The sequence below is a fragment of the Rhinolophus hipposideros genome (genome assembly GCF_964194185.1).
Source record: "Rhinolophus hipposideros genome assembly, chromosome: 10".
In the NCBI taxonomy this organism is placed as follows: domain Eukaryota; kingdom Metazoa; phylum Chordata; class Mammalia; order Chiroptera; family Rhinolophidae; genus Rhinolophus; species Rhinolophus hipposideros.
Genome location: NC_138056.1, coordinates 11,335,234 through 11,357,878, shown reverse-complemented (window position 1 = coordinate 11,357,878; position 22,645 = coordinate 11,335,234). Strand labels below are relative to the sequence as shown.

Below are 22,645 nucleotides of genomic sequence, written 5' to 3'. Positions count from 1 at the left end.
AGGGTAGAGAGTGGGTGTGGAGGGGCAGAGAGAGCACCCAGCACAGCGACAGAGACAGTGCCTGCCGTAAGGGTGGGTGTCAGTGTTCACCCCTCTCACTAACAGACCTGCAAGGGGGGCACGAGCACCCCCATGTAACCGACACGGGGAGTGAAGACCTGAGCACTGAGTGCATAAAAGGCCACACTGCTAGAGAGGATTTAGACTAGTTTCTGCCTGACCCAAAGTCCCACACAGCCACAGCAAGCGGTGCTGACATTCTGCGATGTAAGGGGACTCTTCCCCACGCGTGATCTTCCTTTCAGTCCTGTATTCCCGCCATGATGTATTCACTGGGGCTGAGCTTTCCCTCCTCCCTGCTGTGCAGTTTCAAACGCAACACCCCAGGAGGTGATCACGTCAATCATGGAACACTGCCAAGGAGGGAGCTCCCCAGACCCCTTTTTCTGCTGGCCGAGGCCTGGGCCAGGCCTTGGAAATCTGTGGGGACTGGAAACACTGAAAAGGGGACAACTGGCCCCACTGTTGGCCCCACACCGTTATGGAGCTTTCTGAGCCCTCTCACTCCCGTCACCACCTCCTCCCCGTTTCCCTGGCATCCTGGCGTCAGGGGCCCATTCCATAGCCATGGGGCAGTAGCCCAAGGAGATCCCACTCTGCAGATGTTCAAGTCTGGCTACGGGTGGTCAGAGCCACGTGGAGGGAATGCAGTGGCTTTAGAAGCCAAAAGCCAATGCCACTCGAATCCTTACTGACTGTAAAACCACAGCCCTCTCGCCACCACAGCCGTCTTCCAAATGGGGGTCTGAACACCCACCTCACTGGGTTCTGTGAGGATTAAAAGGGATCCTTCTTATCAGCCACCAGCACGGTCTCTGGCACCCAGCAGCCCAGGCAGAGGTGAGACTCAGCCCGCTGGGCAACTCTGGACAGGTCACTTAACCCCCTGGAGCCTCGTTTGAAAAATGGAGCAGTGACATCCCTACCCCACAGGTTTGTCTGGAAGGTGATATAAGTTGAGGTGTCTGAAAGCACTCTTTAAACCGCTCTAGAAATAAATGTTTCTTCAGCAATATTAACAGCCAACACCAGCGAACACTTCCCAGGTGCTTACCGTGTTCCCAAGCCTGTCATGGGTGGTTTCCCTCAGTTCTCACGGCAATCCTATGAAGTAGGGCTTTTGTACTATTCCTGCTCACAAAAGAGGAAATTGAGTTTCAGAGAGGTTAAGTAACTGGCCCAAGGTTGCACCGCTGGTAAATGGCAGAGCGAGGCTTTGAACCCAAGCAGGCTGAGAAGCCTGTGGAGAGGGGCGCACCTGCAGTGAGCGGGCCCTGGGCCCAAACAGAACTGAAGAAGCATGGCACCTGGCCTGGCTGGAGCTTTCACACACGTACTGGCCCTACCAATGGGGATGCTCATTCCGCGGGTCAGGATGGGGCCTGGGGCCTTTGAACAAGCCTGCAAGACGCCGCTTGTGCAGGGGTCAGGTAACCCCCCAGGCTGGTCCGTGACAGGTGCGCCACCAAACCAGCAGTAAGGTCGCTCCGTGAGTGACTATCGTGGGCTCCAGAGGACCCTCAGCCAGGAGCCCACAGTGGGACCCACCTTCACATCTGGCCTCCAGGTTTGCCAAGTACTACAAGATGGACAATGGCAGCGAGTACCGCACACTCCTCAAGGCTTTCGGCATCCGCTTCGACGTGTTGGTGTACGGGAATGTGAGTCCTTGGGCGGGCAGGTGGGTGGACAGGGGAGGAAACCCGCCCAATCCCAGGTCCTGCAGAGGCTCCTCCGGGGGCAGGGTCCTGCCGTGACCGGCGCTGCGAGCCTCAGCGGGCCACGCCCCCTGGCTCCTCACCTGGACCGTGAAGGGGTGAGGTGTGCTGCTCCACCAAGAGCCCTCCTAGCTCATGGTCTCTCCAGCTGGGAGTCCAAGTTGAGCCTCAGGCCTCACTCCCGCTCTGCTGGACCCCTCTGCCCACTTACTTCGTCTTTGTGCATATAGGCTGGCAAATTCAACATCATCCCCACCATCATCAGCTCTGTGGCAGCCTTCACCTCTGTGGGAGTGGTGAGTTGAGCCCCTCCAGACCGGGACAGGAGGCCAGTCCGGGCAGGGCCCCGGCTGGCGCTGGCCGGAGAGTGACCCAGGGGACCCTGCTTCTGCCTAGAATGAAAAGTCCGACCTCTCGGCAGGTGCTTCAGTCTCCTCCACCCCCTCCCTGCTGGGTCCGCCCCCGTCTGCAGGAGGCTCCACCCGGTACAGAGTTCCTGTTCCTCACCATGAAAGTGGGGGAGGAGGCCCGAGGGCCCTCGATCAGGACAGAGCCGCGCTCCCAGGGACCTCTAGCCCTGAGTCCCTCTGCTTCTCCCACCAAGTCCTCTCCCTGCATTTTGCTCTGGGGTCACCCCAGGAGCTGAGGAGGTGGGTCATTAAAGACATTCCTCAAAGCCCCTGGACATTTTCTAAGAGGAAACATCAGGTGTCTCTAGAGGACTCGCCCAGACCCCTGGCCTGCCGTCTGCCCCAAGGCCGCCCTGCCCACTGCTCAGGCAGCTCAGGGCCACCTGCCCCTCCTCTCCAGGGGACTGTCCTATGCGACATCATCCTGCTCAACTTTCTCAAGGGGGCCGACCAGTACAAAGCCAAGAAGTTTGAGGAGGTGAGCAGGGGCCCACGAGAGGTGGGAGGATAGGGCAGAAAGGGCCCTGGATCCTGGGGACTGTCATGGCTCACTTCCTGGGGGCTTCTGAGGGAATTCACTGGGCCTCAGTGCAAACTAGGGGACCAGACAAGAGGGGGTTTGGTCAAGAGTGGGCTCTGTGAGGACCGTGGAGGCTCTGTGGGGTGCGGCTGTCCACTTCCCCATCGTCGCCATTCCTGGGGCGAGACAAACCCTGCTGTGGCTGGCTCATGTCCCTGGTGCCCTGGCAGTGCATGGACGGGCTCTTGGGGTCACATAGACTTGCTGTATCTCCCCTAATGACGGGGCCATGAGCCCCAACTGCTGAGTCTGTCCAGCCGGGTCCTTGCCCGTAGTCAGAGCATGATGATGCCAGCCTTCTACCTGCAGGTGAACGAGACGACGCTGAAGGTCACCGCCTCGGACACCCCAGTGTACCCCAGTGACCAGACCACAGAGGAGAAGCAGTCCACAGACTCGGGGGCTTACTCCATCAGCCACTAGGGCTTTAGCCTTGGACTCCAGGCCTCCCAACAGGGTCCCCCTGGGCTAGGGGGGTGGGGGTGGGGAGGGCTCTCATTTCTGCTGCTCACCCCGAGGCCACAGCTGCTTGGGAGGTCTGGGCCCCCAGGCCCCTGCTGCAGGTGGTGCCCCTGCTGGGACCTCAGTCTTACCGGCACCGACCTTACCTTGCCCTGTCTGCTTCCCAGGACCCCCAGGGTCTCCCCTCCAAAGAGTAGAGACCATAATAGTGATAAGAAGTGGCCGGACTGACGGCCGACCCAGTGCCAGGCACTTTGCATATATTAACTCAGTTAACCCTTGGAATAATCCCATGCGGTAGATATTAGGTTTCCTGTTTGGAAGATAAACTGAAGCTCAGAGAGTGTTGTTTGCCCAAGGTCACATAGCTGGGTAAGTGGGGGAGCTGGGATTTGAGCCCAGGTCTGCTTAACTCCATTGCCAACACCCCGCGAGAGAAGGATGGACGCCCAGGGGCCTGCGGCCTGCTTGCTTCATCCTTCTTAACCCTGACCATGCTTGGGTTCAGCTCCATAAGTGTAAGTCCCATGCTGTCCCCAGGAACTCAGGCCCCATTTTAGGAGAGACCAGTGAGACGTGTGTGAGGTCTCTTTCTCTGGCTCAGGTCTCCAAATCATAAGGACACAGGAAGCATGACTGTCAGTGAATTTTCCTTACCTCAGGCCACAGCTCTGTCCCCTAAGCAGGGAAGGAGCCATCCTCGTTTGCTCATACACACCCACACACATCTGGGCCCCCTCACCTCAGGAGCCAGATTTGGCCCAGGGTGGGATGTGGTTCCTGGACCCGGGGCTCTGCTCTGAGAGGCCACCGGTCCTCCTTTAAAACCCTGGTGAGAAGGTTCCGTGAGACCCTGTGAGCAGCTGGTCAGCCAGACCTATCCCCAGGGTCCTAACAAGGTGGTCAGTCTTCTAATGTAAGAAACTAAAGGGTCTTAGACACCATCTTGTCTGACTCTCCTACTTATAGATGAGCAAACTGAGGCCAGAGAAAGAAAATGACTTGTGTCACATAGTTAGAGGCCAAAACAGAAAGCAGGCATCCTGGCGCCCAGGGAAGGAAGCTGGAAGGGCTGTTGAGAGGGTGTCAGGCCCACCCCTGCCTCCACTTTCCCCTCCCCCTTTCTGGCTCTCCTCTTGTAAGGGGCTCAGAAATCTCACCAAGGCAGAGTTCAAGAGCAGATCTAGGTTTTACAAAGCCAGAAGCACATGCAACTTGGAGCATCTTTTTAAAAAGAATACAACATTCGGTATTAGAAGGGGCTGTGCAAGCCAGCAGTCCTGAAGTATGTTTCATTAGCTCCACGGTAGATCCGCCCCTTGCAAAGCCCGAGCATGGGCATCGCCATGAGGTCTTAGCAGAAACAAGCTCACCTGTAAGTGGAGGGCTGGCCCCTCTACAGGAGGTGCAGAGAAATGGGGTGGAGGCAGCTTTGGGTGTGGTTTGGGAGGATTAAGCAGTGGGTACTTGAAAAGACCCCACTCCAGTGACCCCCCCACTTCAGGGGGAGAAGGGATAAGATTCTCCCACACGAGGCCCGTCCCTGCTCCCCCACTCTGCCTCACCCGCAGCCCCTTCTCAGGGGTGACCCCGGGAATCAGGTGATGTCTGGAGACCTGAGCAGCAGGGACATCAAGGAGGGCAGCACCACGCTCTCCCCGCCCCCCAGGCCCCCAGGCATCCTGGTGAATTCAGCCTTCCAGGGCCTGGGGGGCTGGGACCACAGGGATGTTCTCTGAGGAGGAAATGCAGGCAGCCGCCCTGGAGGCAACCGTCTCCCCCAGCCCCTCCCTTTCCTCCTGCAGGCACATCAGCAGCTCCTGAGCCTGCCAGCAAGTGTGTGATCTCCTGAGTGTGAGCCTGATGTCCTTCCCAGAGAGAACGCGGTGACTGCTTCTGGGTGCTGGACTTGGGTCATGGCATCAGCAATAGCAGCAGCTAACTTGTCTCTGCTGCCTCATGGAGTACTCAGTGCAATCACCAACATAATCACACACCCACCCTCGGGACGTTGCTATGGTCTGTTCATAATCCTATTTGATAGAAAAAGAAACAATACCTGGAAATTGAAACTGGAACCCATGCTCATTGCTAATACTATGTTGCTTCTTTGCTCAGCATGAAAGCTAACATTTAGTGATAACTCGCCATGGCCAACCAATGGGGCCAATGGGTTATATGCGTTGTAGGCGTTGTCTGACTCAACGTCATTTCACAGAAGAAACTGAGGCTAAGCAAGGTTAAGGAACTGAAACGGTAGCGCTGGGACTTGAACCGAAAAGCTTTATGACTCTGGAGTCTGGAACCTTGACTGTGCTATATTTGTCTGGGAAAAACTGGGAAATTTGTTGGCACCTTCTTTTCTCCAGGGGTTAGTGAGGCTAAAGCAGGTTTTGCGGCAGTAACAAGTAAACCGCAAAATCTCAAGGTTTAATATGACAAAGTAGATCAGACAGCCCCCTCCATCTGGTAGCTATGTCATCATGGCACATGAATGCCCAGATCACTGTGGCAAGGAAAGTGAGAATGGTAGGATCACGGGGGACCATTTAATGGCCAGGCCTGGAAGTGGTTTACATCGTTTCCAACCTCATGGCATTGGCCAGACTCAGTAGCACACTGCAGAGCCCAACTTTACTACACGGAATACCAGGAAATATAGTCTTCCTAGGTCCCCAGGAAGACAAAATGGTGAACACAGTGCTCTCTGCTTCATTATCCCCTTTTTAATGGTGTTCCTTCTCTATAGCACCCCCACCCATGCCCACTGGCAGTTCCACACATCCTTCCCTTTTGTGTTCCTTCTCACAAAACCTTTTCTCATTGAGTTGCCAATCCATTTCCCAGAGGCATTAATAGATAACATACTCAGGGATTTCTCCTCCTAAGAGTATTTGCTTTTTAATCAAGGACCATTCAAGAGTGAAAGGCATTAAACAGCCAAAGGAATGAATATGTAATTGTGGACGTTGAAGCCCAATAACAGACAACACTGGATGTTTGAGGGCCATCTTATCTACCCTGACCTGCCTCGAACAAGCTTCAGACTGAAGGGGTCTGAGCCTTCCTCCTTCCCCCTCCCTCCCTCTACCTCTCATCTTTGCTGGCAGGATATTGGGCTACTGGGATTGGCGAGAGCCCATTTCCCATCAAGGAAATAAGTGGAGGCTGGTAAAAGGGGGATTGCCGTTCAGCCAAAATACCAGTCCTAGAGCTACCTATGCGGAGGTTCCCTCACTGCTTATCCTTCCCACTCACCCCGTACCACCAGGTTCCACTGTTCTTTTAGAAGGAGAGAATCAAGAATTAGCTTGTGGCAGTATACACGCAGGGACGTGGGTGGGGGCCTGAGCCCCTGGCCGCTCCTCTTCAATGCCCTTGGAGAGACTGCCGAGCTGTGATTAGGAACCTCCTGACCCCATCTCCATCCAAGGCAGACGCTCAGAGGCCTGCTCCTCTTCCCGGGACTTGTCGCTGCTGCTTCTCCACCCGCTCCCCCTGCCATGCTCCAGCCCTATCGTCTTCCATCAGCTCCAGCGCCTTTAGAAACAAAGCACACCTGCTTCTTTGTTCCTTTTTGTTCTTTTCGTTCCTGAAACTCCACGTCCTGTCAGATGCCTGTACAGACACGCACACAGACGTAGACCTGTACACACGTGTGCTCAGACACACACTGGCACATGTACACACTCCCAAACACTGGCCAAAGACACGCAGGTACGTAAACATGCATGAACACGAATATTCAGGTGTATAAGTGTGCAAAGCTACACAAACATACACAGTCACAGATGTATACAGACATACAGGCCTGTCCAGAAAAGCCCAGAGATGTATAAAACGTACACACACTCAAACAACACACACATACCTACACACTGACACAGATTTGTGTACATTGACACGTGCAGGTTCACACACACACAGATACACACTGGTAAGCACAGATTGACTCCTATGCACATCAAGATACATGTACATGTGCACCCACAGGAATACTTGTATTTCTCCCTGTACCCCACGTAGAACTACACCCCCAGGAAGTATGTATACGACCTATCGCTCTCTTCCCACAACCCAGGGCTCTCTGCCCTCTGAATAGCCAGGCTCAGGTTGAGCTTCCTACTTCACCAACTCCAGATCCTTCCTGGACCCCAGCACCCTGCCTGGAACAACGAGCAGCAACAGTATTCTCTTTCAATGTCCCCAGCGTCTGAGAAAATGGGGTGAAGGACAGAAATGGAGTCCTGCCTCTGTAGAATTGGCATGGGAGCTATACTGCTACCAGATACTCTGACTTTGGCCCCAAGGCCACCCTGGTGGGCGGTAGCACCCTCCTGAGAATGTAGCCCCTCCAGGGAGACAGCCTGGGGACTGGGGAGAGGGAGGATTGGGAAGGGACAGCCACTTCCTGGCAATGGAGTGGGGAAAACAGCTCAGAAGAAGGTGGGGACTTTGAACTCACCCACAGGTGGCTGGGAGAACGGAAAATAAAGGCCAGTATCAGAGGCCAAAAGGACACAGGGCTAGAGCAGCAGACTGACTAGATAAGACTGCTCTCTCCTCCTTCCCACGTAGTTACCCCAAGTGGGAGCTCACTGCTGTTTAAAAAAAAAACGACAGGCCCCAAGCAGAGTCAGCTAAGCCCACCCAAACCAAGACTTAATACCTAATCTAACTGCAGTTTCAGCCTCTCCAGGGAATGTTACCTTTAACCAGTCAATCTGGAATTCCCTGCTCAGCACTAGTGAGGTCATCGTCTTGATAGACGCCTTCCGTCCCCCAGAGGAAGGTGGCCTCTCTGAAACAATCCATCCTTTGCTAGAAACTTCCTTTTCCCGCCCTCTCCTACCTAGAAAAGCCTTCCACTTTGTACAGCTCTTTGGAGCTCCTTTGCGTCTGTTGGATGGCATGCTGCCTGATTCATGAATCGTTGAATAAAGCCAATTAGCTCTTTAAATTTACTCCGTTGGGTTTTGTTTTTAACACCCCTCCACTCCAATTCTTCAATCAGTGACATTGCCTTTATTTTGGAAAGCTACCCTATGCCCAGCCTACCCCACACCCCATAATTCCCTACACCCGCACCAAATGAGAACCACCTCCCCCCCCCCCCCCTGCCAGAGCTTGCGGGGAGAGGTGGAACCCCCCAGCCTGGGCTGAGAAGTGACTTGGGAGAGCCACCTAGTCCATGCTCCACCTTTAGGTGGAGCTGCAACCAAACACCTCAACACCCCCACCTCCCCCCCACCACCACCACCATAGGGCGACTTTACCATCTTTTACTTTCCTCAAAGCCCCAGCCTGCAGGAGTGAGCACTTGAAGGATTTTCCAACCCAGATGAGTTCTCCAAAATGAGCAATGAAGACATAGGAGTCAAGAAATGCAGTGGGAAATCTAACTTTATGACCAGGAGAGGCTGGGAGAGGAGCCCAGCTCCCAGGCTGGGTCAGGGGCAGCCAGGAGGAGGTGAATGGAGGAGGCAACAAAGCAGGTTCTCCGTGCCACTGGCTTAGAAGGAGCAGATGAAGGGCAGACGCTGTCTGCAATGAGCTCGTCGCCAGCGACCCCCTAGCAGTAGAGAGCAGAGTGATGTCAGCTGCCTGCCTGAGTGTGGCCTGTGTCCCACTCTTTCCCTCCTCAGGCACCTTACATGTCTTCTTTGCCTGTCACCAGTTGTCACAATCTGTCATCCATATGCTCACGTGCGTTGAGCTTTCACCCCAGGAACACAGTGCGCTAAGTGCCTTATATGGACTAGGGCTTAATGCTCACACTGACTCCAAGAGGTGGATTCTCTTATCATCCCCATTTCACAGATCAGCAACCTGAGGCTTAGCAGGGAATCACTTCCTGTGTCTCAGCTGGCAAATGGCAGAGCTGGGGTGTGAATCATGGCAGTCTTACTAAAGTACATATGGTCCTAGCCACTGCGCTAAGCTCCCTCACATCTGGCATCCGGGCTGTTCGCAGCTGGCGAGTTTCCTGTCAGCCATTCCTAGTTCTCACATCTCTCCCTCATCCCTCATCCACACCTTACATTCACATCTGCTACTCTCACCTGTCACATCAGTCACTTCCTCATAACAGGGGAAAGAAAGGAGCCCCCAGGCCCCAAGCCTAGCTTTGTGAGGATTGAGAGCTTCCATCAGGCTCCCAAACAGGGCACCCCTACACCCTACGTCTCAACCCTCCTCACAGACAGGATGTTGATTCTCTGGTTTGGGGGGCAGGCAGCTCAAAGAGACAGTATGTAAGGGTCCACCTTGCCACCCTTTCCCCTTGCCCTGGTGTGCAGTCCCCCTCACCTCTGCTGTCCTGGGCCACGCAGCGACCTCTTCCACGCCGAGGCTGCCCGCAGGCCCAGTATCCAAAATTCCAGCGGCTCCCATCAATCCAGTATGACCTGTGGTTGCACTGGAGAAGTAATAGGGTGGGTCAGAGGGCAGAGGTCCAGAAAGACAGACAGATTCAGGAGCTCCAGAGAATACCCACAAGTAGCCCTTTCGGGACCCTGCGCCCCCAGCTAGGTGCCAGGTGCCCTTGAGACCCATCCCTGAGGGTTTGCAGGGAATGACGATGGAAGAGCATGCATCACTCCCAGCCATCACACAGAGAAGGCTTCTCAAACTTTTCTGTGCATACAAATCTGGGGATCTTGTTAAAATACAGATTCTGATTCAGAGGGTGTCAGGTGGGGCCTAAGACTGGGCATTTCTAAACAAACTACCAGAAAATGCAAATACTGCTTGGTCCAGGGATCACACTTGAGTAGCTAATATAATGGCACATAATCACCCACAATCCCAGAGCCACTCTGAGAGAAGAAACGCCCCAGTTTTTGGCATGAGGAAACTGAAGCTCCGAGGAAGCCATTCAGCTAGTAAGTGACAACGCTGGGCACGGAACCTATCTCCGGACTCCTGTGCTGGTACATGTTTAACAACCAGATCTGTGGGGAAGTGAGAAGGCAGAGGCTGGGAGGACCCCTGATTTGTAACAACTGCCTATTTCCTTGGTGTAAATACGTCTGCCGTGGCAGATTTCAGACCACAGGCGTGAAGTCACTGGACACGGAGTTGGGAAGAGCGGCACACGATCACTGGTTCTCCTGAGCCAGTACAAACCAGCTCAGCTCCATCGCTGCCTCCCACACGAAGGTCACCTCAGCTGCTGGAATGAGGCTTAATGCCAGGAGGTGCTCGCTTGAGGCAATCAGGTAGCTCTTCCTGCACCTGGGAGTGGGCCCTTCGCTTACCCGGTTGTAGGTGCCTCCAATCCAAACCTGGTTTTGGTTGAGCCCACTGGTCAGGCACCGGATACGACGGAGGAATTGGAAGCTGTGGATGGATACAAGGTTGCCTCGATAGCACTTCCTGCAGACACGCTGTGGAGAGAAGAGGTAGAGAATTCACTCTGTGTTTTCCAAAGTCCCTAGGCCTCCAGGAGAGAGCTCCCCTCCCCATCACTTCTCAAGTCAGAAGTCAGGGATCCTCTTGCCCCTCGCAATCCCATCTCTTGTTCCTTTGCCTGTCATCAGGAACTTCTTGCAGGAAATATCAATGATAGCCAGAATAATCGTAACCACCATTTATTGAGAGTTTACAATGACCCAGGAACTATTCCAAAGACTTTCCGTGTATTATCTCACTTAATCTTCACCACAACCTTAAGAGGCTGGTATTATATATCTCCATTTTACAAAGGAAGACACTGAAGTTCTGAATGGTGAAGTGACTTGCCCAGGTAACACAGCCAATGACAGGTGAAACCAGAGTTTAACACAGGTATAGCTACTACCAAAGTGTTTTCTCCAAATCAGTGATTCTCAAAGTGCTGTCTCTAGACCAACAATGTCATCGTCACCTGGCAATTTGTTACAAATGCGAACTCTCCGGCCCCACCCCAGACTTGCCAAGCCAGAAATCCATGTTTTAGCAAAACTTCGAGGAGATTCTGATGTACACCAGGTCGGGAAACATTTGTCTCAATAAATAGGGCACAGCAGATTGAATCCACGCTCTTCTCCCCCTGGTCCTCCTTGCACTGTAGCCACCCTACCACTTACCTGAGCTTGTGCAAACGTCCTACAGGTCCGCACCAACACATAGTGGCAGGTCTTGCACTCAGGACTGCCCAGCGTTTGAACCGTGTCCTCTTCCTTGGGGCACTGAAAGTCCTTGTCAAGGGCACTCGGGTCTGACTCCACGGCCTCCTCTTCCTCAAAGACATTTGGGTACTTGCAAGGCTCGACCTCCTCGCCCTCTGACTGGATCACCTCGTTAGTCAGGGCCACCTCTCCCTCCTGCTCCCCTGAACCTTCCAGATCCTGACTCAGGTCTGCCTGTGTCTCTCCACTGTCCAGAGTGAGGGCATCGTTCTCTGGAAAGAAGAGGTAACTTGACATGAGGTCGTGTTCTCCCTTCTTCCAGGACCACGGACAGCTCCGACAGCCCCCCCCTCCCCCCTCCAGCCTTCCTAGTGCAGCTGTCTGCTGTGCAGAGCCAGGGCTGAAAGGATCTCCCAGGTGTTGGGTGAGGTGAAAACTCACACACATGGGTGAGAACCTGAAGCTGGCTGACACATGTATGTATTTTGGGAGTGGGAAGAAGCACCTTTAAGAAGCTTTTCATCTTCACAAATGGGTGGTTTTTCCTTGTGAAGAAGTCCTGACAGAATGTCAAGGTCCAAGACAAATCGTATCAGAGATGAGCTGGGTCAACTGAAGAAGGGGGGCTGTGAGCCTGGCCCCATGAGAGCCAAAGGGATTCAGGAAAGAGGAGGAAAGATAAAGCTGGACGAGAAGGGGAGGGGAAGACTTACCCAGATGAAGAGCAGAAACTGTTCCCAACAGGAGAAGGGGTAGGAGCAGGAGGTGTTTCATATCCGTTAAGTCTTGAGACAGAGATACAGCTTCACTTTCCCTCCTTGGAAGTGTCCTGAGTGTCAGCACGGCTCCTGTCATACAACAGAGGTGGACTGCTTGTTTAACTAGTTGATTAAAGGGCAAACTAGAGCACCTCCTTCTTACCCAATGAACAGACCTTGAGCTGGAAAATTAGGAAAAGGACATGGGGATGTCCGCTCAAGTACAAAAGTCCCTTTTTCCTGAAGGCACCATCACTGTACCCTGGGACAGCACTTAGCCCAGACCCTTCTCCCTGCAGGCACATGTCTGCTCAGGGTCAGAGCTGATTTCACTCACGCTGGGGAAGGAGGGGAAAGGACAGTGGTCATTGTGGTCCTAAGGACAGATTTCAAGGTGTTTGCCACAGAGACTCCTGCTTCCTCCCAGGTCTGGACCCCTTCTCCCTGGCAGCTGGGGGAGCGCTCACCTCCTAAAAGTCTGAGGCTTCTGCTCTCCGTGTCTCTGGCTGCTGGGCCCTAGAGGCAGCTCTTATACTGGGATTTTTGGGGAAGTGGGAAGAGGCCAGAGCGATTGCTCCAGGCTGGGGGGCCAGCAGTTAAACTGATAACAAGATGTTTGCTCAGTCCTGTCCTTCCTGAGCCCTGCTCTCTGCAGGGATGGCAGGGGCCTGCCTCCTGGAGCCTCCTGCCATATATGGGTGCCCGAACACCCTGGTGTGCTGGGGAAGACCCCAGCTGTCCACTGTCCAGACATACTTATAATTAGCCCCTAAAGTGCCCCAGTCTGAACAGTACCCCATAACAGTACCCCTTCATTTGCTGGTCAGTATCCCAGCAAATGAAGTGCAGGCTCCCAGGTTGCTGGGAGACTGTGAGGGGAGGAGAGAGGAGGGGAGGGGAGCCTCGGCTTCTCCTGAGCACTTACCTAGATCAGGTACTTTCCATGCCTCCCATCCCTGAATCCTTACCTTCACCTCATTCGCATGAGAATGTGATTATCCTCACTTCACAGGTGTGAAAAATGACGCTCAGAGAATGAAAGTCACTGCCAAAGTTGCGCAAGAATTGGGGGAGGGGACTGGGTTTCTAAGTCTTTTTGGCTCCCCAGCCTTCTCTCTCTCCCTCTCTCTCTCTCTCTCTCTTTCTCTCTCTCTTCCTCTACCTTTCCCTCTTCCTCTACCCCTCCTTTTCTCCCTCCTTCCCTTTCTTCCTCTCTCTCTCACGTTTCTTCCTCCTCTTTCCCTTTTTCTCATCTTTAATGTGTGAAAAACGTATGATTTTTCTCCTGTGCTATGGGTATAGATCAAGGCTCTCAGCCTTTTCACTGTTACTGTTAGGAGTCAAACAATTCCTCCTCGTGAGGCTGTCCTGTGCGTTGCAGAAAGTTTAGGAGCATCCCGGGCCCCTACCCCCCCCCACCCCCCCCACCCATAGTTCCCCAGAGACAATCAAAAATGTCTCCACATGTTTCCAAATGTCCTCTGGGGAGCACAGCTGCACCCGCTGAAGATCACTGAGAACAATGCCATTTTGTCCAACCTCAAGGCACATCTTCTGGCAGGGAGGCAACAGCTGGAAGGGAAAGCTTCGTACAGAATCACCCAGACCCTCTGTGGGCCTCAGGCCCCATTCCCCAGCTCCCACCAGCCTGCTGTCACCACAAGGGTCAGGACCAGCGGGCAGTGAATGAGGCATTCACCTTAGGTGCAAAATGTAATGCTTTGCTGGATGTCACTGCCAAAAGACAGCAGCCTTGTCAGGGCGGGTGACAACTCTGTGACATCCCCATGGGGTAGTGCATGTCTGTTCCTTGCACTCCAGCCTAGCCCTCCAGTGCTCAGGACACCAGGGACAGGTAGCCCAGAGAGTGAAAAGGCTTAGATTCCTCTCCTCCCTCTGCTCTCCCAGGGGACACACAAATAGAGAAGTATCTGAGACGTTACTTCTGGGCCTGATTACAGAGTAACAGTCTTCGCTGTTATCTCCCCGGCCCAACGGACAAGACCCTCGGCTTATCTACCTGACTTGGGCTGGGAGGGATTGGCCAATTCTGGGGCCCAAAAGCCTGGTCCCGGGTTTCAAGCTTGAGGACCTCTCTAGTGGGGTAGGGGTGGACGGTTAGCCCCCTTCCCCATCCTCCATCCTGGGGCCCAGCCCAGGGGCATCATATCACTCAGGGGTTGGGATGACCAATCAGGTCAGCTGCTCTCAGGAGCCAGCACCATTTGATAAGCTCTACACACACTATTTCATTTGAACAGCCCTGTTTCACAGCTGAGGAAATGGCATCTCAGGGAGCTTAAGCAACTTGCCCAAGATCACACAGCAAGTCAGGGGCAGGCCTAAACCCAGGTCTTCCAGCTCCCTGCCCACTCCATGCCTGCCTTCCCTCTGCCCCCTGTCACTGTCACTGACCTCCCTTCTCTGCAGCCCACCTCTTCCTCACACTGACCCTGTCTTCTTTGCACACAAACGCCAGGCAAAGATATTCCAATGGCTTCAATGACCACAGTGATGTCTGATTTAAAACTGGAAATAACATTTTTGAAGGTCCGCCACCGACAAAACACTATGCTTCATTAAGGCCTTTATCTCCATCATCCCACTTAACCTTTACAATCGTCCTGCAGATTAGGTATTGCCATCTCTAGTCTACGTATCTATTCCAGAAACTCAGAGAGATTAAATGACCTGACCAAGCTCACACACCTAGTAAGGAGCAGCTCGTCTGACCCGAGCCAGACTCCTATATCCTTGCTTCTTTGATGTGCAATCTAGCCAGTGGTGCCAATGTTTTCAGCATCCGTGAAACTCCAAGTCTCTGGTATGTTCACAGGGGTTTCATACTCTGCCTCTCGTCCCAAGAGTCAGTCCGGCCCCACGTCGTGATGCATGTGGGTCACGCCTCCACCTTGGGAGGCAGTGTAGTATGAGACCTCATGAAATGACAAGTCCCAGCGTCAGCCTCTCCGTGCCTCTGCTGTCTCATCTGTAAACCAAGGCTAATAGCAGGACCTACCTCAGAGCAGATCAGCTCCAGCATGCTCTCAGAACAGTGCGTGGCACATGGGGTTGGGGGTGGCCTTGTCAGGAAACCAGGACTGGAACTGTGCCGCTTAGCCACAAATAAGCACTGAGTGTCATTGCATTCCCGCTCTGTGAGGAACTCCAGGGGTTCTATTGTGAAGACATCCCCTTAGCTTCACGGAGCTCAGCCTCTTGCTGGAGAGGGAAAATGACACACGAGCCCATATATTGGGACCAAAGGCCAGTCCTCCTATTTTGTCAATCTGACCTTTTTAACTTTTCTTGTGGGTGTATAACACGCATCCTGTAAAGTAGGGAGGGCTGCTCAGCGTATTTTTACAGAGTGAATGCACCCATGTGACTGTGCCAAGGTCGAGATCCCAAACGTTACCTGGAGCCCAGACGCCTTCTTCTTTCCCCCTTCCTGACATTAATGCCCCAAAGGGTGTCTTTATGGACTGGAAGTCACACTTCTGTCACAACACACACCCCCAACAGAAGATTTATGAGGGACAAGACAAAACCTGCCAGCCACCATAGCACAGAGCCTGGTACTTGGTAAATGCTTAATAAATGGGAAATAGTCTTCCTCTTTCTTATGGATATTTGAGTAAAGGGAAGCAATTCCTTCCCGTCTCAGGATACAAAGTCCAAAAGAGCAAGGAGTGAAAGCTCCACTTCAGCGGCACCCTCCACAAGACCCAGCCCTGGGCTGAGCTGTAAGAGTGTTTCAGAATTCCACCACCTCTGACAGCCTGGAGCAGAGGTTTCAACCCGGCCTCAGTTTGATTTCTATCTCTTTCTCAACTGACTGTGCAACCTTGAGCAAGTGGCTTCTCCTATCTGGGCCACACTTGAAAAACTAAACTTGTTTTATTTGCCTCTCTCTCAGACCCTGGTCCCATCCGTAATTGTCTGAATTTAAGAAGTCCCAGAGGAAAAGGACTTCAAGTACTGAGCCCTTACTTTCTGCTCACCTCTCTTATGGAGCGAGCTTCAGAACGCCTTCCTTCCTCCTGTCTGATCGGGACTGCCTTACCTCCAGCTGGGTTGGAGTCCTACGTCTCAAGGTGAACCCAAGGCTAAGGGACGTTGTCCTGCCTCCCCACGGTGCTCCATGCCCAGGAGATCGTGCCCTGGACGCAGCCAATGCTTCCACCCATGGAATCGTAATGGTTAAAAGCACAATGCTCTGGAAACACGCTAAGGGGCTCAATTTCTGTTTGCCGAGTAAGTGAATAAATGACAGGTGCAAAGCAATTCTTGTTTAAGACAGAGCTGGGCAGATTCATTCTGAAACAAGATCTTAGGCAGGACTTTAGTAGCAATCACAGCAGCAGCGGCTAATATGTAGGAAGCACTTTCTATGTGCTAATGTTTTCAGTGCTCCATATCATTTAACCTTCTAAAAAACTTTCAGAGGCAAGTACCATTGTCATCCATGAATGACAGACAAAAAGACTGAGGCTCAGAATGGTTAAGTTACTTGGCAGGTCAATGTCAAGGCCAGGACCTGAGTCCAGAGCCTGCATTCTTACCCTCCCTCCACACCTCGCTCCCCGGCAGCAGTAAGTGGCACAGAGCACTCGAGTTCATTCTCTAACATGAGTGGCACTCACCGTGACCTTGGAAGTCAGTGAGACAGGTGATGACATGGGAAGCATGAAGGACATGCTCCTTGGAAATAAACGGATCCTGGCTCCATTTCGGGCCCTGTCACTCATGAGCTGGCCCACCTGGGCAGGCACCGCATCACCCCGTCTCGGTTTGCCCTTCTCGGAGTTAACCTAAGGATGACAACCTCACAGAGTTTGGGGAGAATGAACGGAGAAGCTGGTTGTGCAATAACCTAAGTGTCTGACACACAGTAGGTCCTCAACAAACAATCCTGAATATTATCCCCATTTTAGGATTAGATAAAGCAAGGCTCGGAAAAGTTAAGTGATGGTCCAAATTTCACATATTAGCAAATAGTGAAACCGAAAAAGGAACTCTAACTCATCTGTCATCCAGGAGGAGAGATTTTCTGGGCATCTTCTATAAGCTTGTCACTGTGTGGGACAAGTCACAGCCCCCCCATGAGGAGCCCAGTCAGGAGCGCCTGGAATTAGAACTCTGCTCCCCCCCGCTGGAAGCTCAGAGCCGTGATGGGAGGTTCAGTTGGTGGGAAGAGCTCAGGCATGGGGCCCTCACACACAGCAGGGAAGGTTCGTGTCCCTGCCGTGAGGACCTATGGTTTCAGCAAACTTACCCATTTGGCAGAGGCAGGTGGAAATGAGCGGGAAAGGCAGACTGGCCATGGTTATTGTTGTAATGGGCTTTCAGGCTTACTGATCTCAGCACCAGGCTGGCCACACACACCATCCCTCTAGCAGTTTTTGCCCTGCCACAGGAAGACTCTTGGAGGAGATCCACAGGGGGAGGGTCTGGGTAGCTCAGGGTCTTCCTCCTAGCTAGGCCATCCTCTCTTGGCCAGCTGTAACAGGACAGCATTCGGACTCAAACCATCCATCCTTCCATCCCTCCCCACACAATGCCCCCAGAAATACCCCAACTTTCTCCAAGGCCTCCTGAAGTTTCTGCAAGAAAGTTCCTGTGAGTGGGGGACCAGAAATCTCAGAGTGGTGGGGAGTCAGACTCTTTATTTCCTTCCTTCCTTTCTTCCTTCCTCCTTCTTTCCCTCCCTCCCTCCTTTTTTTCTGTCTTTCTGTCTTTTTTTCCTCTCCTCCTCCTCCTTCTTCTTCTTTTCTTCTCTCTCCCCCTCTCCCCCCACCCCTCTTCCCTTTCCACTAATGTATCCAGTATTTCCTGAACCTCCAATTCTGTGCCAGAGAGGGTGAAAAGCCCCGGGTTACAATAGACAATAGAAGATACAGTTATTGCCCATGTGAAGTTCCAAGCCTAATGGAAGACACACATTAATTTATTTAATCATATGTTAAACTGCCACGGTGACAAGCGCTATGCCAAGAGGTACCTGGACTAGGAAAACCTGTACCAGGTAACAGGCCGGAAAAGAAGGAAGAGAGGTCTGAGCTGGGAGCAGAAGGAACTGTAGGAGTTCACTAGGGGTTGTGTGGTACGCATTCCAAGCAAGGAAAATAAAACAGGTTCGCTTTTAAATAGTGCACTGGACATTCAATGTGATTTTGTGTTTATAATAAATATTAGTTGCTTCCATTAATTAAGGACCTACTGTGTGCCGGGACGAAGCACTTTTCATGTGGAGACTCATCCTCACCACTCTTGGAGGGAGGCACTCTAACCCCATTCCAGGTGAGGGAACAAGGCACTGAGAGGCTAGACTCATTCAATGGCATGCAGCCTGAGAAGGTGAGAACAGAGGTGGCCCACCCCTGTCTGGCTCAGAGCCCCGCTCCAGAAGGAATATACAGCCCCGCCCAGACCTGGTGATTGACATGTCTGTGCTCAGGGATTGCCTGCGTTGACTGCTGAAAAACAGAATGGTACAAAAATTAAATATGAAGACTGCTGTTTTTCATTGACTTTGGCTTAAGATTTGGGGTAATTACATGGATGGATATAGAGAACATTATGTTAAGTGAAATAAGTCAGAAAGAGAAAGTCAAGTACCATATGATCTCACTTATATGTGGAATCTAAAGAAAAGAATAAGTAAATGAACTAATCAGAAACAGTTTTGGGGACAAAAAGGAAACAACCGAGAGTTGTTAGATGGGCGGGGGGTGGGGGATAAGGGGAAAGGTGAAGGGATTAGGAAGCAGCTGGTAACCACAAGATGGCCTCAGGGTTTTTGAAAATTAATTTGGGGAACGTATTCAATAATGTTGTAAAGATTTTGTTGGGTATCCGATGGACATGCGTCCTATTTGGGAGACCACCTCAGGGATACTGTGGATGCCTGATCATGGCATTGTACACCAGAAGCTAAACATTAATGAATGCCAACTATAATTTTATATATATAATGTGATGGCTGGGTGCGAGGTCGGAGGGATAGTGGATGGGGGGAGGGGGGTTCACAGTGTGAGGGATATAAATGATGAACGTCTAAGTATTACCTTGTCTTGTACACCTGAAACTAATAAATTTTTTAAAAATTTAAAAAAAAGATTTGGGGTAATTTTGTCTTGAAATTTCCCCATTCTAAACAATACGAGAGAATCTGTGTTGCTTTGTTAGGCAGAAACAAGCTTGGGCAAGTTCTTGCAGGATGGTTTCCATCCTGAACCAAGATAGTGACATTCCAGACCCCACAGGCAGTGAAATGTGGGTGCACCTCGGTCTGCTCTGCCCCCGGCAGTCGCAGCTGTCACTGATACCATCTGTAGCCACATGCACGTGCACACACAACAGCCTGCTGCCTGCCAGGTGGGCCACATGTCCTGTCTAGAGTGCTTTACGTTCATTAATTCCCTGCATCCTTACAGCTGCAGGATGCAGTCCTGTTGTTACCCCAGAGCCCTGTGTGGGGAAGAGCTGGGAGGTGGTCTTGGCCAGTCCAATGCAGAGCCCAAGCTGCCTCTACCTTTTATTTCCAAAGGTTCTCGGTCGTCCTCTGTCATGCAGGATGTCATCTGGGGCTCAGCGCCTGCTCCCCGCATAAGAACACAGGATATGGTGAGGCCAAAAAGGAACACCCATGGAGTCACAGATAGGGGTATCACACCACTATATTCTCACTGGCGGCTGGGCTGGAGACACAGGAAGCAGGAGCCACACGATCCACAACCTGCCATCCGCTTCTTTGTCAACCAATCTCACTTGCTAGCTGCAATCCGCTGTGCTAACTGCAATCCCCACTTGCCAGCCACCATCATTTGCTGCTAGCGTAGCCACGGCAGTTATATTAGTGGCCAATGTCTCACTGGTTACAGCTGACAGCCGTCCGATCACAGTTGATGGCCATTTACTACTTGAACCAGCACCTTTCCACATGAAGGCGAGAGCCTGGAAACTGCACTTCTGGCTCTGTCCCCACATCCTCCCAGGAGCCCCCATGGTACTTACTGTCTCCATCATGGTAAGGAAGTGGTAAGGAAACTGAGGCTGTGCAGGATTAAGGGTTTCTTCAAGGATTAAACTGGTTGGTGCCTGCGAAGCCCAGAGCCTTTCCCAGGCACTGACTACTCGAGTCCACCCTCAGGCCTGGGGGGTAACACTGGACCCAGGAAACGGACTGCTGAGAGGCCTAGGAGCAGACGTTTGCAGTTAGGAAATAAATAATCCAAACCCCTAGTATCAGGGTATTGGGCTGGTGCGACCACAAGCCATGGCCCTGAGTTTAATCACCCTGCCTGCCTCTCGGGTGAGTCAGCCCCGCTCTGGGCACCAAGCTGTGACGTGCCCAGGAGCTGCCAGACATGTCCCATCTGGGGACTCCTTAAGGTGGAACAAAGGACTGGAGCCTGTGCCTGAAAGTCCAGGTGGAAGTGTCCTTCCCAAAGAATGTTAGAGCACTCACTCACTGCTGTGCCCAAGTCACACCCAACACTTTAGAATTTATCCCCTGGGGGGTTGGCAGGAAAAGGAGCGCCAGGAATAATCCCTGGAGTCCTTGCCCTAAACTTCAAATTTGGGGGCCAAGGCTGATGGCCCCTGGGAAGCCAGCAGCCAGCACCTTTGGCTGAAGAACAGATTAACGTCTGATCAGTGGATGTGTCATCATTCCCTGGCAACTCCTCAGATGGCTCATTGGCAACAGCGGGCCCCTGTGGGCCCTGGTAGTATTTATACTGCCCAGTCTGCTGATCTCGGCTGCTCCCATGGCTCACTGTCATCTGGGACCCGCTGCTCAGCATGGCAGGGGGGCACGGGGTCCCAAGATGTGGGAAGGGGGACCCCAGGACAGGTGGGGGGATAAATGAGGTGTGACGTGGCCTTGAGAAGGGTAGTACAATCACCTTTCTGACGACTATTTCATGACATAAAGAAAAGCTTGTGAGGTCATTTCCACTGTCGTACGCACCCTATCCCGTGACTCAGAGGGAACACGCCAACGTGCCGACCAGTTATTTCTGAGTGATGCGATTCACACGAGACTTCTTTTTCGTGTCATTCTTCAGTTTCTGGTCTGTTACAACCCTCGTATGTTTCTTACATAAGAATGAATGTGGGGGGAAAAAGGTAGCGGCTACAATGAATATGACCTTGGGAGTCAAATAAATCTGAGTGTAAATAGGGGCTCCCCAGTCCGCTACTTGGATGATCTTGGACACAATGGTGTCCCTTGGAGCCTGACAATCCTCATCTGAAAAATGGGGCTGATGGAGACCATCACACAAAGTTCCAAACTCAGTGCTGCCAGCTATTCTTTAAATGGCCGATGCTCTCTTCCTCACCATGTCCTTTGTCCCAGGAAGGTCCCGCCTGGCCCGACACCTGTCACCTGTCGAGAGGACACATTTGCCTCCAGTCCCTCTCTGCTGAGGCTGGCAGGGGAGACAAAGGTTCCACTGGGGGCCTGTTGCTGAGTGAAATCAAAACTTGTGAAACCCCTGGGTTGCTTCCTTCCACGTTTGAAAGAGCGGTTGGTCCCATTTGAGGAAGAGGTTACAGGAGGGAGGCTTTGGGGACAGAAATAAGAAGCTGTGCATGCATGTGGCTGCTTCCCTGAGTTACTCATTTCTGACTCTGTCTGGATATGTGTTCTCTGCACTTCCTAGGAATCCAGGCATCTTTTTTTATATAAATAACATCTTTATTGAGATTTAATTCACATACTATACAATTCACCCATTTAAAGTGTTGAATTCAATGTGTTTCAGAGTTGTACAACCACTGTCAATTTTAGAACATTTTAAAAAGAAATGCCTTCCACATTAGCAGTCTTTACCTCCTCCCCTCGACCCCAGGCAACCCCTAATCTACTTTCTGCCTCTAGAGACGTGCCTTTCCTGGACATTTCACGTCTGAATGCAATCGTGCTGTAGGTGATCTCTTATGACTGGCTTCTTTCACTTAGCACAAAGTTTTCCAGGTTGACCCATGTCGTGGCTTGTAGCAGCACTCTATTCCTTTGTACTGCTGAATAATATTCCATTGCATGGAGCTGCATTTTACTTATCCATTCACCAGCTGGAAGACATTCAGCATCCTTTGTGAATTTAACATATTAACTGTAATGACAGCTGTGAGCTGCTGAGTACCTACCATATGTAGGCACTTGACCTAATTTCTAATCCTTACAACAGTTCAGGGAGGAAGTTCTGTTTCTTCCATCATACTGACAAGCAGAGGTACAAGTGAAGTGGCCCATCACTCAGTCACACGGAGCCGGGATGAAGAAAGGGTTGGGCTGGCCCCCCAGTCCATGTTGTTCCCATGGCACCAGATTGCCCCACCACCCACATGCTCTGCTCTCTCCTCCTGGTGGGCTCTGAGGCCAGAACAACAAAGAACCCACTCACTTCTCAATTGCTGTTCAACAAGCCCTAACTGGCATGTCACTGAGCACACAATGGTCACTGAGCCAGTGAGACCCAGGTGCCACCTCCTGGAGCTTGCTGTCCAGGTTAGGAGAGGTGATCATGCAAGG

At 52.2% G+C, this 22,645-nt stretch overlaps 2 protein-coding genes across 2 annotated transcripts in view; one reads left to right on the top strand and one right to left on the bottom strand.

Annotated features, from left to right (window-relative positions):
• The window catches only part of P2RX3 (purinergic receptor P2X 3), a 30,299-nt gene extending 24,616 nt beyond the window's left edge, over positions 1 to 5,683 (top strand). The window contains exons 9-12 of the mRNA XM_081064692.1: positions 1,628 to 1,721; positions 2,009 to 2,074; positions 2,589 to 2,666; positions 3,078 to 5,683. Coding sequence (XP_080920818.1) covers positions 1,628 to 1,721; positions 2,009 to 2,074; positions 2,589 to 2,666; positions 3,078 to 3,191 — 352 coding nt within the window. The 3' untranslated portion in view covers positions 3,192 to 5,683. The remainder of the gene's footprint in view (positions 1 to 1,627; positions 1,722 to 2,008; positions 2,075 to 2,588; positions 2,667 to 3,077) is intronic.
• A 3,060-nt stretch (positions 5,684 to 8,743) lies between these two features.
• LOC308503346 (proteoglycan 3-like) lies at positions 8,744 to 12,151 on the bottom strand (the record flags this gene model as incomplete). The annotated part of the gene is made up of 5 exons (XM_081062669.1): positions 12,055 to 12,151; positions 11,300 to 11,613; positions 10,490 to 10,618; positions 9,540 to 9,648; positions 8,744 to 8,802 (listed from the first exon to the last, which is right to left on the bottom strand). The coding sequence occupies exons 1-5, from the start codon at positions 12,113 to 12,115 to the stop codon at positions 8,744 to 8,746; spliced, it is 672 nt and encodes a 223-aa protein (XP_080918795.1). The 5' UTR covers positions 12,116 to 12,151.
• Positions 12,152 to 22,645: the final 10,494 nt, after the last annotated feature.